Consider the following 13,958-nt stretch of genomic DNA (forward strand, 5'->3'; position numbering starts at 1 on the left):
AGTTAGTTGGATAGAAAGTGAAAGTGAAAGTGAAAGTGAATTGACACAGAAACTTACTACTGGAAATAGGCTCTTTATCGAGACATGTGGACTCGGCAACTCGGCCCAAACGCTCTGGCTGTGCTGTCTCTGGCCATGCTGCGTACTTGGTCGGTGCGGCCCTGACAAGCAAATTCTGTGATCAAGTTTAACCTCATGGTGATCCGAGACATGACTGCCTATGGCTCTTCTATTTTTTCTATCTGTCTTCCAATAGTGGTTCCCTTACGTTCCGCCATGATAGGTCCTGGCCATCCCTTAACTTGGTTCCCCAATTTGGCAAATAGGATGACATGGTATGCCTGTACAAAACAGGGCTTCACGCACAGGACTGGGCAGACCGTAACACAGAGAAAGCCCGCAGGTTGGGGCCAGCACAGTCAGTGGTTGAGCCCTAGCTCAGGGAAAGGGGAGCAGTTGATTTCGATATAGTTAACTATGCAATCTGTGTGGTTAGTTATCCACATGTGCACACATACATGTGCTCAGAGCATAGATACGCGCTGCCAAAATCCTAAGGCCATGTTTCCAGGCGATCAGAAGCACGTCAAGAGACCAAGTACTGTGCACAGGGTTTTGGAAAACGTGTCCGTATGCCTTTAAGTTGTCACGTAGATTAGACGGCCAATGTCGCCAGTATAATCATACATGCTATGGAAGAAAAGCATGTGACCTGCTGTGCACCGACCACTGCCCATGACAGTTGTAGATCTCAATCACCTAACAGGCCGAATACTCGCCAGCAGTCCACCACGCATGGCGCCAGATCAGGCGCAGAATAGCGGCCAGGGTTGGGATTCTAGAGCTTCTTCGAGCAGCTTAGCTCTGGAAAAGTCATTAAGCGACCGCTGTAAACGGCTAGTCTAGGCTAGGCTTTCAGACCATCTGGAAAACAACGACACGCGAATAAGCTTTGCTTTGTTTCATCATCCCACTTGCTGCCCTTTTGCTCTTTTCTCATGGCCCATTGCGACAGAACAAAAGCATTGCATGAATTCAGCACTGTCGCTTGCTTGTCTTTTTTTTTTATTTTTTTTTATTTTATTTTTTGGATTTGACAACCCACTTGCACTGCTACTTGACCCTATTTGTATATATATCGCGAGATACTGTAATCTTGCATCATGCATGGCTTCTGCTTCGTCTCGCTATCGAGTATCGCGACTCAAGAACGGCCTCCGAGACTCGTACATCCAGCGTGAGTGTGTAGATGTATTGCAGTCATATACTACTCACATATGATCGTCATGTTTTTTTGTACATTGTACATACGCAGAAGCAGGCATGTCTTGACTTGGCCTACATCAGAGACAGCCCCCCTTTTGCATTGCATCATTATCATATGTTGCAAACATCAACTCGCGTTTTGTTTTACCCTGCTTCACTCTTTATGACCCGCTCTTTCAATCTCTGGGCTGCTGCACATATCCATATGCCAACATGTATACCTGTATCCTGGGCCGTGATCGAAGGTAGTGATATCTTGCGTCTAGACAGTCACAACTGTGGTTGAAGCCCCTCACAACTTCCCCACCCACCTATGCAACAACCCGTTTTCCTGTAAGCCACCTTGGTGATGGCGGATGGTAAGATGGTATGCTGAGTCTATACAAGTTTGCAAAAGAAAATGGTCAAGGGCAGAAAAGAAATGGTGGCGGCATGTCAACTCCATCGCGCCCTGGTCCCTTGCCTAAACATGTAGAAATGCCGACCGCTCATAAGTTCTCTGCCCATGTAACAGTGTACTCGTACATATAAACGCCTTTTCTACAGGGTCCAAGCGTATTTATGCTATGTGGATATGCAACGAGGAGCTATACACACCATGCATTCCGCGGGCAACATGGCGGTCACATATGCGTATCTTAATGCATATTCTGGTGTCCTATCTGCCGGCCGGCAAACATGGGGTTGGTAGGCCTGGTTGGCTGGCTTTTGCCTGACCAAGCCAAGCCCCAGATGCTGTTTTGCCATCTTATTGCAAGCCCCGGTGTGCTAATGCTGTCTGTACATACACAACTATGTATTCTTGTACATAATAGCCTGCCATTGCGGCAAGCAAGACAACCGCTCGCATTTCCACTCATACACATCGTCCTCCAGGCTCAATATTGCTCTGACTTGCACAGACTTGTCGGGTCCTGTGCCGTATACGCCAGACAAGTTGGAACTACAGAGTTTGTTGTTTTATATGTCCAAGTAGCTTGACCAAAATTGTGACAGGCGGAAGGAAAAATGGTCAAATTCCTTTCCCGCCGCCGCGGCGTCACGTTCGTTTCTGATTGTCTTTCAATCCGCCTAAGCAACGTGTCGACCCCCTCTCCCCCCAGAAAAGAGAGCACGTTTCTCTCTTACACCTCCTCCTCTATTCTTCGCAAGCCCCCCTGGTCCAGTCTCATCTGGCGTAGATCTCTTCCCTCCCTTCAGGCTAATTCGCAGCGAACCATGCTGATTTGTTCTGTTTTCTCGAGAAAAAGTGCAAAATCATTACCAAATAGAGACTCTGGCATTCTAGCAGCAGAGCTCACTGTCATGACAACACAGTCCGCGACAATGTATCAGCAACAAAGCAAGAAAAAAAAGGAAACATGAAAAAAAAAACCAAAAAAAAAAGGTGTGTGAAGTGCCATGACGGCGTCAGCCGCACTCTAAAAACCGGTTATTTCTCTGCTCCTGCATCGTTAAAGGGTCTAGGAACGCCTCTAAACCGGCAGAATAATGAATATCATCGCCGTAATCAAGTTGCCAGCAGCCAAGCCCGAGGCCTCCCAGTTTCTCTCGGGTTTGTTCTCTCTGTGTCCATGTCCGTATTATTCCCGGAAACGTTGTCACTTGAGCAAACAAGAAGGAAAAAAAAGAAAAAAAAACTTCCAACTTGGGAGCATGAGAAGGAACAAACAAGGTTTCTGGCTCCTGGGCTTGTCAAGGGGACGAAGGCTTGGGGCTAACTTGAAGTTCGAGTGTGACAACAATACCCGAGGCCAATTTTCTTTTCAAGATGTGAAAAAAGAGAAACATCAGTGGTGATACACCGGCTATTGTTCAATTGCCTTCAAGCGGATTTGAACCGCTGACCTCGACATTACTAGTGTCGCGCTCTGCCAACTGAGCTATGAAGGCTGGTGATTGGTCGCTTGTTATGTTGACATATGAGGCACTCGCGATTTCGGGGCTTTTTTTTGGGGGTTTTTTTGACATTATTTACCCAACTTACACGATTCCAAGCCGGGATCACAAACTCCGCACTTCAAGTTGAGGTTGGTATTCCTTCCAGGAAGACCAGCGCCTTGTACAGCCTTGTACAGCTGTTGGAGTGGGTGTATATAGTAGTTAACCACTATAGAAGAATAGCTTTGTGTTTCCGATACTGCGCTGGAGGAACAACGGCAGGAAATATAGCCACAACAGCACCAACGACAAAACCCCTCCCCGGAGTCACTCTGCAACTTTGTGGCCATTTAGCCAAAGCTTGGCTTTCTTGTATATATGTACAGGCATACATCGGCTGCCCACAGCATCAAACGGGGCCAGACAATCAAAAAGTCAGATAACCACCCCTGTATCCACAAGGCGGCAAGAGCTGCCGGTCTCTCAACACTGGCTGGCCCTCACACCTCCGCCCCTTTTAATCCAATGACGATCTCCGGCAAGACTTTATCTGCTCTCTTGTTCTATTGTGCTTCCGCCGCCCGCGCACACATCCAATCCAAGACCACTTGCTCGGGATTTATTATTTTTGGTTTTGTTGATATCCGAGCGTGCCTCAGTTCCCAGGGTATAACTCTGGCACAAGTCCCAAAGCAGAAGAACGATATGTTTTTAATCAAATTCTATTGGCTGGCAGTACGACTACAAGGGCTTCAAGGACAAGTATACGACTACCGACAAGGAACCTATACACGTGAAACAACAAGATAGGAACAACAAGAAGAAAAACAGGAACCCAGAAAATCTACACTTGCATATGTCCTGGTACAGAAAAACAGAGTTTCGTCGGGAGTCGGGGGGGCACAAGAGACAAGAAACCAGGGGAAGGAGCTCCCTTGATGATTAACATCCCCCCCATGTTCATGACCACGTTCATATGTCCCGCGTTCGCCTTGACTTGTTCACTTTGGATCTCATGGCCTTCCTGGCTTCGGTCCCTTTGTTTTGGATTCGCACAAGCGATGCAGGCATAGCTTTAGCTCGGGGCCCAGACCATCTAATTGTACAAGCGGTGCTACATACTTCTGTTGCTCCATACTCATCGATCGATCTCCTAATTGCACATAGAACCTCTTCCTTCCTTTTATTATCGTGACTTGCTTGTCCCCTGTTGGGTCCCTACCCCCTGCTCGACACCGGCCTTCTAACAGTCTGGATACATGCGGACGTCCAAGTATGTAAGTAGGTAACTAAGTAGATAGTGTACGTTTTTTTTCTTCTTCATTCGAGACTCTCATGCAACCATCTCGGCTATGGTGATGTTACCTGCAAAATCCATCTGCATCACTATTCTTGTACCCTAAATCTCGTTGATCTATCCATGTTGGCGACTTTGCCGGGGGGTAGTCGACCTCCTAATCTCGAGATAACTCAGGACGTGGTTCGTCTATGGGAACAGTCCAAGCAAAGAAGACGTGGTAAAACTGGCTCTGTATCAATTACGCGACAATAGTTTGTCTTGCTTTAAACTCGCTCCCCTCAACTTTCGCTTCAACGGCCAAATCTAAGGGAGAACTTATGAGTTCTCGTAAACACAAAACATACTGATTTCGTGATTGCCGGTATTTGGCTGCTGTCCATGGCGGAAAATGACCTTATGACAGCACGATGATGTGCTGAAATTAGCATTGTTTCGTCTGAATATGACGATTTGGCGCGAATAGACCTTGTCTTTTTTTTTGGACACTGAGGTTTGACGTTGTAGGACATCCACAACAATAGACTCTGTACTTCCAAGTCGTGTCATGGTAGCAGTGCTACTCGAGCTTATAACTAGCGCACCATAAACTATAGTATCCGTGCCATAATATGAAGCCCTGGGGCGATGCTACAGCGTATGCCTCTCCCGTGCATCAGAATACACGAGCGGGTGGTATGCCACTTGAAGCTCCCACTGTTCCAGTCAACCAAATAAGCTTGGGGCCTCACAACAGCATCCATCATGTGGATATGCACTGCACATGGCAGCACGAATTTTGCTGTTGTCTTGTTGCATGTTTGCAGGGGGACCCCTGCTTGACATATCTATAAGTCAGTATGATCTGGGCAAAACACACAAAGCCTGAGGGGGTGAAATTTGTGGACAAACAAATTGACTTTAAGTGTCTTGTCGATACTAACACGAGTGCTATTGAAACGCCTTTTGGCCACTGTCAAGGGAAAAATCGACATGGCATTACGTACTTGCGTAGGACCGAGTTCGAGTGTCGTCGTAGCAATAGAGAAAGTTATGCTACGGAATTTGTCAAGCTTCTGTAGCACAAACACATGTGCAAGTTACCAGTCCACCATAACCCTACAATAACCCTACTGTAACACCGGAATAATTAGGCCGAGTTTACACCATAACTCGCATGACATTTGGACAATGAATTGGAAGAATCCCTGGCATGCGCCTCTCTTTTTTACAAGCTCCCTAACCCACAACAAGGGCCAGCAAGCTTGCCAGGTAAAGCACGCACGTTTGCCGGACTCGGGCAGGCAAACACAGATTGTACTACTACACGTAACTTCACAAAAAGGATCTACATTGTTATGTCTTTAGTGGACACGCACGTAGACCGCCTTGTTTGGTTGTAAGTTGGGTGCAATGGATTAGCTAACTATAGTTCCAGGGTCCTTGGAAAAGTATAGTGCGACACCCACACATCTTATTACGCAGTCGGCTGACAGAAAAAGTCTAGGGTTGGTGTCCCGTTTAAGCACTCGCCGCTTGGTGGCCCTTGAGGCCGAACAAGTTGGTAGTGGAATACTTCTCGATGGTGGTTCTGTCTGAGAAGAATGAACAGCCCCGCCCCCCCAGTAATCTAACCCTTGCTATTGTGTGGGATTTCAAGAATCCTTGCATGTGATGTAATCATGCGAAGGGACGTGGTATGTGCTCTCTAGGTTCGTATGCAGTACCACCAGTTTGTATATTTGTACAAGTGTGCAATTGTACACTGTACAATGTATGCGTAACTATGCATGTGCGTATGCATAGATACTATTTACTGGCATTCATCCAAGATCACTGGCATTGGGACATCTTTTGTGTCTGGTTAAATACCTAGACAGTGCACAGGAGGATAGTGAAGACGAAGATTTTGGCCAACACATGGTGGTATATTAGTTATTTAGTCTACGCCGAATCTGTGTGGCTTGTGGGAATGGCACGTGGGGGACTGATCTTGCCGAGCTTCCTTGTGATGAGGTGCTAGGCGTGACTGGCCATGTGCTAGTCGTCTTGCGCACATGTATACATTCTACCTAGAAGGGTGGACAAGCAAATGTGTGTATGTACATAGTTACAAGTAGGGTCTTTGTTGCTTGTAGGCTTGTTGTGATTCTAATCTCTCGGCACTCCTAGTATTCCTGCTCGGAAATATGGGTGAGGAGTCCCCCGTCATTTCTCGGGAGTTCTAGGCGAACATGGCCAAGAGAAGCAGACACGGCGGAGGGAGAATGTAAGATGGTTCGACAAGGGCCATGATGCTAGTAGGGTGAAAACGAAAGATAGAACTCACGGAAGGAATGGTACAGAAGATCACGGCTAGCCGAAATGTGGCCCACTTGCTTGGCGTTTGTTGAGTGTTTATGCAGGAGAAATGAATATATTTACGTGGATACCGACTAAATGCTGTATTTCGCATTGAGAAACACGGCTCCTGATCATCCCACCAGGGATTGAGCAGTGAAATATGGAAGAGCACATGTAGGTTAAAGTGTTGAGGACAGGATATGTCCTGGCAAGTGGGAGAGTGCGGCGATACTTGCAAAGTAGACCGAGTGTGCAAAAGAGGGGTAAGGAATGGAAGACAACGAAGCAGACAAGACTACGGGAATCTGTTTAGCCAGTGCCAAAGTTGGAATGACGTCAGCTTCTCTCAAGGTCGCCAGACCTCTGTGCAGACCCTGAGAGAACCCTCGGCTCACCAGCAGAGCGGCACTAGTATTACACCCATCACTGAATGTTACAGCTAAGACGCTTTCCGAAAAGAGCCAGCTGCGTCGGAAGAGCGAGTGTGTCTGGAACGCGTAGAGGCTGAATGACGAGCGCCGGTGTTAATTGGTTGCCAGCGGGTCTTATGATGAGGGGATGGCGATAGCAGCGATAGAGGTGGCAGAACTGGTCTGTTCTCGCTCTGGCAGACTGAGCACTTGAGCGTTAGGCTATCGCCGTGAAAGAGGGACTCGTCTGGGTTCAGGCTGTGGCCAGGCTGGAAAGGGAGGATGAGTCGAGAGTATGAATGTAGAGGAGGCAGTTGGCGTGGGGGCACAGAATCTGAAGCTCCAGTTCCCTCTTTGCGTAGCTGGAGATTGTTGCGGGCCTTTTGTATGGCTCCAGATGAATGACAAGCTGTGCTGGAGTCTCTTGGCTCTGCGCCCCGATTAACATGTGTCTTGGATCATTTCCCTTTTTTTCTTGTCTTTGGGCCGAGATCTGGTGACGGGAGCTCTTTTCTGAGGTGGCCATTTTCTTTTTTTCATTTTTTTTTATTCTTTTCTCTTTTTCTTTTATTACACACATATTACACCACGCCTTCTGCGCGCTATCGAGAGCAATTTCTTTTGTTCAGATGATTTCTTGTTTCTTCCTGTTTTGTGTTTGAGGATAGCGCCCGTGTTCCTTTCTTGTCTCACACCGTTCTTGTGCGCAGCCTTTGCATTTCAGCTTTACGCGAGCACTTTATGGTTCAACTGCGTATATGTGTATGAAGAAAAAAAACATACAGAGCCCCCCCTCAGAGCTCTTGAGCGTGTGGCTACTCCTGCTCCCATGACCTTCTTTCTCCGTTCACACTGTTCTCTAGCCCCAGGTTCCTCTGTGTATTAGCCTGGTGATTCCAAGTCACTCGAAACTCACGCTCGGATAAGTCTCCGTCCAATGGTTCAGCGGATTCTGGCTCTGCATCTCAACTGCTGGTCCTAAATCGAGAACAGGAAGCATCTGATGCTGTGGCAGCCGAGCCTTGGGCTTGCCTGTCTCTCCCTTCCCTGCCATATCAGTAACTCTAGCTACAGGGACTAGTACACCGCGGCACCCAAAATGCGGACTGTGGTCAATGCAATTATTCAGACAGTCTTGACCCCTTCACAACTTCCTACATGTTTCTACGCATGTTCTTTGGCTCAAGTAGTCCCACACTCGACGACTCTGTTAGTGATCCTACTAGCACTTTGGTTCCAATAGAACGGTGTGTGCAGTATTAACATAAAAGTAGTTACATACATATGTACATACTTACTTACTTACAGCCGACCCGGCCAACATCCGCCACCAACCGCTTTGTGCGACCTGGCCGATAACTACACCAAATAGTTACAGCTTCAGCTTAAGGGGCACGCTTTCCGGCTTGTACTTTTCCTGACGGCCATAACCAAAAAAACCGCCTCGAGATTCACTGCTTAATTAATGCCTGTTAAAATGCCGTTGAACCTGGGCCACACACAAGGGTATTCAACGCGCAATAAGCACGCCCTGTTGGTCTTAACTTGCAAAGCCGCCGTGCTGGAGCAGCCTCGGAGGGTCAATTCTCGAGCAGATCCAAGGCTTGTAGATGTCAGCTATACCACCTGTAGTGGCCAGCCACATCGACGCCTGCGGGGAGGACGTTGATATTTCCAAGTGTATAGTTAGTTACAAGCACTCAAGAAAACATAGTTACAGACCTGCGTCTGAGTTGGTCCCCGGCCGCTAATCATACCCCCCTGTAGTTTTTTTTTTCTTTTTTTTTTTCCCTTTTACTGGCCGTGGCCAGGGTGTTAATTCCGGTTGAGCCCCCCCCCGTGGCTAGCTAACAGCTTGTGCTTGCTCTTCACTCGATGCCACACGCCCCTTCCGCCTTTTGATAGTTCCATCTCACACCACACGCCTCCTCTATGGAGCCCTGCCTTGTGCTTCTCGCGCAGGAAGCAAGATGATTGTGGGATATAAGTAAAGCTGCTCCATGAAAATCCCCTTGTCCAAGATCTGATGGCAGGGGACTACGCCAACACCTCACAAGTCTGTCTCCAAACACGGAACCCGCAGCCTCTGCCGACTTCAAGTATATATTATTCTCTGACCTTGTCCACACCTCCAACACCTTGTTTCTCTCTCTCCATCCACACTCAACTCAACGTCTTGCCGTTTTCTGCCCCCTTCTTTTTTTTTCTTTGCCGTTCTGCCGCCCTTTCTTCGAATCAATCCCAGAGCCGATAAAGTCACACACGGAGCCTAAGCTCGGTAGGCTTGCTCTCACCTCGTTCCCATAGTTCCGCCGACTATTGTTTTTTTTTTTCTTTTTTACTTTGCTCGAAAACCCCAGCATCGCGCGACTCGCTGGAACTCACTTGTTTACTTACTCTCAACCTATTAGTCCATCTGGACCAGGCCAACACAGCAGCCCAAACAGCCAGAGCCTATAACCGCGCCGGACGGACTTGTTGGCCAGAATCAAATCAGAAAACACACTGTTTAATTTCTATTAGTTACACTCGGACTCTTCATACCGGCGTCGAGCTTTGTGTCTCTGTGGGTGAGTCTGGTTCTAGTTCTATTTATATTCACATCTCTGCTGCCGTGGTGTTAAACCACATCCTGTCTCGAGTCCCTGCACCACATCAGCCTGCGTACGCCCTCTTCTTTGGCCCTTTGTCATTATCCTGCTTTCTTCTTTTTTCTTTTATCTTTCCTGCACCATTCTGCTCCTACACTTGTTTGGACTGGCCTTGTCACCGGTGTTCTGTTACCTCTCCACTTATACCAATCGTACGCCCCCTCCTCTATCTCTGCTTGTACCTGTTAAGCTTTTGCCTTTTATCCGACCCCCCCTCCTTCTTGTGCCTCTACCTTTCTTCCCCTTTCCTTTTCTCTGCAGTCTTCAACTTCGGCCTCCCTATATTTGCTTCACGTCGCCCTGCATCCATCTGCCTTTACATGTTCCACCTTGTCTTGACCTACATAGCCGTCCATCTCTTATTCCCCGAGGCTTTGTTGTGCAAACTTCAGAGTGAACGGCTTTCCTGCGACCCATCTTTGAATCTATTCCTGCGACTGTTAGCCTCTGACGTTTTGTTTCTTGTACCCTGTTCTAGAAGCTATCCCAAGTGAAATAGATAGACCTCACTTGAAGCCCCACACTTCATCGCAGTCTTCGAGACTTTGCCCTCTATCTGCGATCTTGTGGTAATACACCCAGCGGCTTCTTTTGGCGCCGGACCACTTGGTCTCTATGCCTTCTTCACCGCAGACGCAGCACCAGCTGCAGCTGGACTCACAACCTCAGTCCCAGTTCCACTCATCACCGCAGCTCCAGCTCCCGCAACAGTTTTCCCGCGAGTCACATGCGCAGCCGCAACCACAGGCACAGGCACAGCCTCCACTGCAGCTTCTTCTACAGCCGGAGCTTCAATTCCAGCCCCAGAACCAGCCCTCTCTTCAGACGCAACCATACTCGCAGTCCCAATCACCTTTGCAGCAGTTCCAGGAGAGACAGCAGCGACCCATCTACCAGCCCCGCCAACTACGGGCAGCCCGTCAACCGTCACAGCACCAGCCCCAAATCTCAGCACAGGTGCAGGCTCAGTCAGAGCCACTGCCTTCTGTGGACAATCATGTAGGAACAGGCAATGCTCGAAGTCCTGCTGATCAAGCCCCCATGACTTCATCAGTGTTAGGCCACAGAGGAGGTATGTAAACAGTCTGAGCGGTTACATGCATGGACGAGCAGTATCGGGCTCTATCTCAATCACAGCCAAAGGTCGCAACCTCTTAGGGGTTTTTTTAACCCACTCAACCTTAGCTTCACAAATCTGCCCGCAAGTTGCTGACCTAACCTCTCTCTCCCGCATAGTTGTTTTGGAGGGACAACAAATGCCGTCTTTGAAGCGCTCCCGTTCACCAGACGTAGACCCAACCTACCAGTACATGCTCCCTGCTGTAATAAGCACGCCTGAAGAGGGCAGCGAAGGTAAGCAAGTTCTTGACATGCCCTTAATTCAGAGTGACTATATTGTAGCTTTTGGTCTGGCACTTGATGAATATTGACTCGACTCTAAAAGGCCCTTTTCTGTCGCGGAACCCAAGCCAAAACCCTGCAAAGCGTATCAGAGCGGTGCCGCGGTCACGATCCATGACTACTTCAGACGCTTCTAGTACTGCAGGAGCCTCTGCTGATGTAGCCTCTAGTGTCATCTCTGATACTACACCGAGCTCTGCTACCTCTGCCCCATCCACTACTATGCCGATGACGATGTCTATGACGATCCCAGCATCTATTTCAGGAGCTGTTCCTACTGTTATTTCTTCGTCTATCCCATCAACAATTTCCGGATGTGCCCCCTTGTCGGCTATCGTGTCCACTCCCACCATGGAGACTGCCAACATGTACAACACCTACCAAAGCATCCCGCCGTTGGCAACACTATATCCTCAGAGCATGCCCAGTAGAATCGTGATGGAACAGCAGCCGCATCCTATTTCATATATATCGACATACATCCCCCAGAGACTGCCGTCAATGGCTCATCCACCAGCCCCTGGCCCAACACCCACTTCTGCAGCTTCAGTCCCGCCCACCAAGCCAACCAAGCCTCCTGTCGTCAAGTCCCTTCCTACAGTGCGGGATCATACCACCAGTGACGTGTGTCCCACTGGCGATGAGTACATTCCTCGTGAGTTCGATGAGGAGGGAGAGAAAAAGGTTCTATTGAATGGTCAACTCACGGGAACCCGCCAATACCTGTGCAAGACTTTTCACCTGCCTCGCCGCGCCGACAAGCTCTTCATGCTTGCCACCGAGTGTGCACGTGTCCTCGGCTATCGAGACTCCTATCTGCTGTTTAACAAGAACCGGTCTCTGTACAAGATGATAGCAAATCCCATTGAAAAAGAGGAGCTAGTGCGCCTGAGCATCATCCCGTACTCTTACCGCTCGCGCCAAATCGCTCTGGTCTCTGCCCGATCCATGTTCCGCCAGTTTGGCAGCAGAGTTATTGTCAATGGCCATCGCGTGCGGGATGACTACTGGGTAGCCAAGGCTATCAAGCAAGGCTTCACTGAAGACGAGCTTTCTAGCGATAAGCGCCCTGGCGCTGCAAAGGCGAGAGCTGCCGAAGCTGCTGCTGCCGCAGAAGAGGCTGCTGCTCAGGCCGCTGCAGAACACCAACATGTACTGATACAAAGCGGTCACCATGATCTTGCATACGGCCACCCTGTTGCGCATTACCCTGGCCCTAGCTCCCATTATCTACACTCTGTTTTGCCTCTGCCGTCAAACACCGGCTACTATGACCATCCGATCCTGCCATCCTCGGTGACACAGGATTACACAGATTCCAGAACTTCTCGCCAGGAGCTTGCTGGACAGACGTACCATGATCCAGCTCGCCCAAATGACTATAGTAACCACAGCCAGCAGACATACGACATGGAAAGGTCTGCTTCTCAGTCGCGCGATATTCGCGGTAGTTATAATCACGATGTCTGGCGTCGTTCTCATAACGCGCATGCTGCTTCCACTCAGCCTCCACCTGCTATCGAGCCGGTGCCTGCTCCTGCTACGGTAGCTTCAAGTACAAGCGTGAGATGCTCACCCCAGTCTCCTTATGGAGCCTACACCAGCACCACGTCAGGGCCTCCCTCAGCATCCGCCTCAGCACAGAGCCCGTCTATGATCGCAAACTCTCCCTATCCATACACCATTCAGTCGCAAGCACCTACGGCGCAGTCAGCAATGAGAGGTATGTCTACTGAGGAGATCTTCTACCCGGTGTTTCCCCCTCACTAACACCTCTCTTGCACTTAGCCTCGATGCCCGCGCTCCAGACAACACAGACCTACACCTACCCGCCGCCCACACCCGCCCAGGTATGGCAGCAAACTGTTCCGCAGACACCACAGAGCAGCTACTCGGGCTACACGACCCAAAACACGCCCACATTGCCAGACCAGCAATCGCAACCGGCCCAGCAGCAGTACAGCAGCCTGTCGCCAGCGTTATCGGCCCGCATGTCCTCGGCCCGCATGCACATTTCGTCTATGCCGGCCATGGGCCACTCGTACACCACCGCCAATCACTCCATTTATCCGCCTGACCAGACCCCCCGTCAGTATCTACCACCAGTAAGCCAGGGCTCTTCCTCTTCTGCGCAGACATGGTCTAGCCAATCGACTCAGCCTGTCCAGTCCGGGGAGGCTTATTCCACTATCCAGGAGAGCTGCTGGCAGAGCCAGCAACAATAAGCAAGAATTTTTGCATCTTCAAAAAAAACCAATATCTTGGAATACAGGCCCATGTCTCCAAATCACACTTTTCAGTGATAGCTATTGAATTACAGTTTCTGTGCTGTTTGAGCCACACACTCTGTCGAGCGACTGGCATCTTCTTGTTGTCTGCCTTTTATTTTTCTCTTTCCTTCTTGTCCCTTGCTTGGCTTTCTATTTTCTTCATTTATCTTTTATACTTCTCTCTCACATTGTTTCTCACTGCCTACTTGCCCATTTTTATCTGTTCTGCTTTCCTATATACACGCATTTTCACTTCCTGGCAAGATATTTCTTAGATTGGTGCTATGGCTCGGTGGGTTCTCTTGTTTTTCTTTTGCTCCAAGTTTTCTTTTTCATGACAAAATTACCTTCATCTTTACACTCAACGATTCTGTTCAGGTCATGCATAGCACTTCATGTCTGGACATCTTGGATTTCTAAAGGTGGTAAATACTTATTTGTAGCTTATGGAGGGGCTCTT

General features: G+C 48.9%; 1 protein-coding gene across 1 annotated transcript; it reads left to right on the plus strand.

The window, feature by feature from the left end:
* Window positions 1-10,442: 10,442 nt before the first annotated feature.
* BROUX77_007872 (uncharacterized protein) lies at window positions 10,443-13,453 on the plus strand (the record flags this gene model as incomplete). Its single annotated transcript, XM_073753013.1, has 4 exons — window positions 10,443-10,899; window positions 11,013-11,180; window positions 11,272-12,951; window positions 13,017-13,453. The coding sequence occupies 4 exons, from the start codon at window positions 10,443-10,445 to the stop codon at window positions 13,451-13,453; spliced, it is 2,742 nt and encodes a 913-aa protein (XP_073602165.1).
* Window positions 13,454-13,958: the final 505 nt, after the last annotated feature.

Source organism: Berkeleyomyces rouxiae (genome assembly GCF_048999995.1).
Source record: "Berkeleyomyces rouxiae strain 22BRR77 chromosome Unknown BrBRR77_ptg000012l, whole genome shotgun sequence".
In the NCBI taxonomy this organism is placed as follows: domain Eukaryota; kingdom Fungi; phylum Ascomycota; class Sordariomycetes; order Microascales; family Ceratocystidaceae; genus Berkeleyomyces; species Berkeleyomyces rouxiae.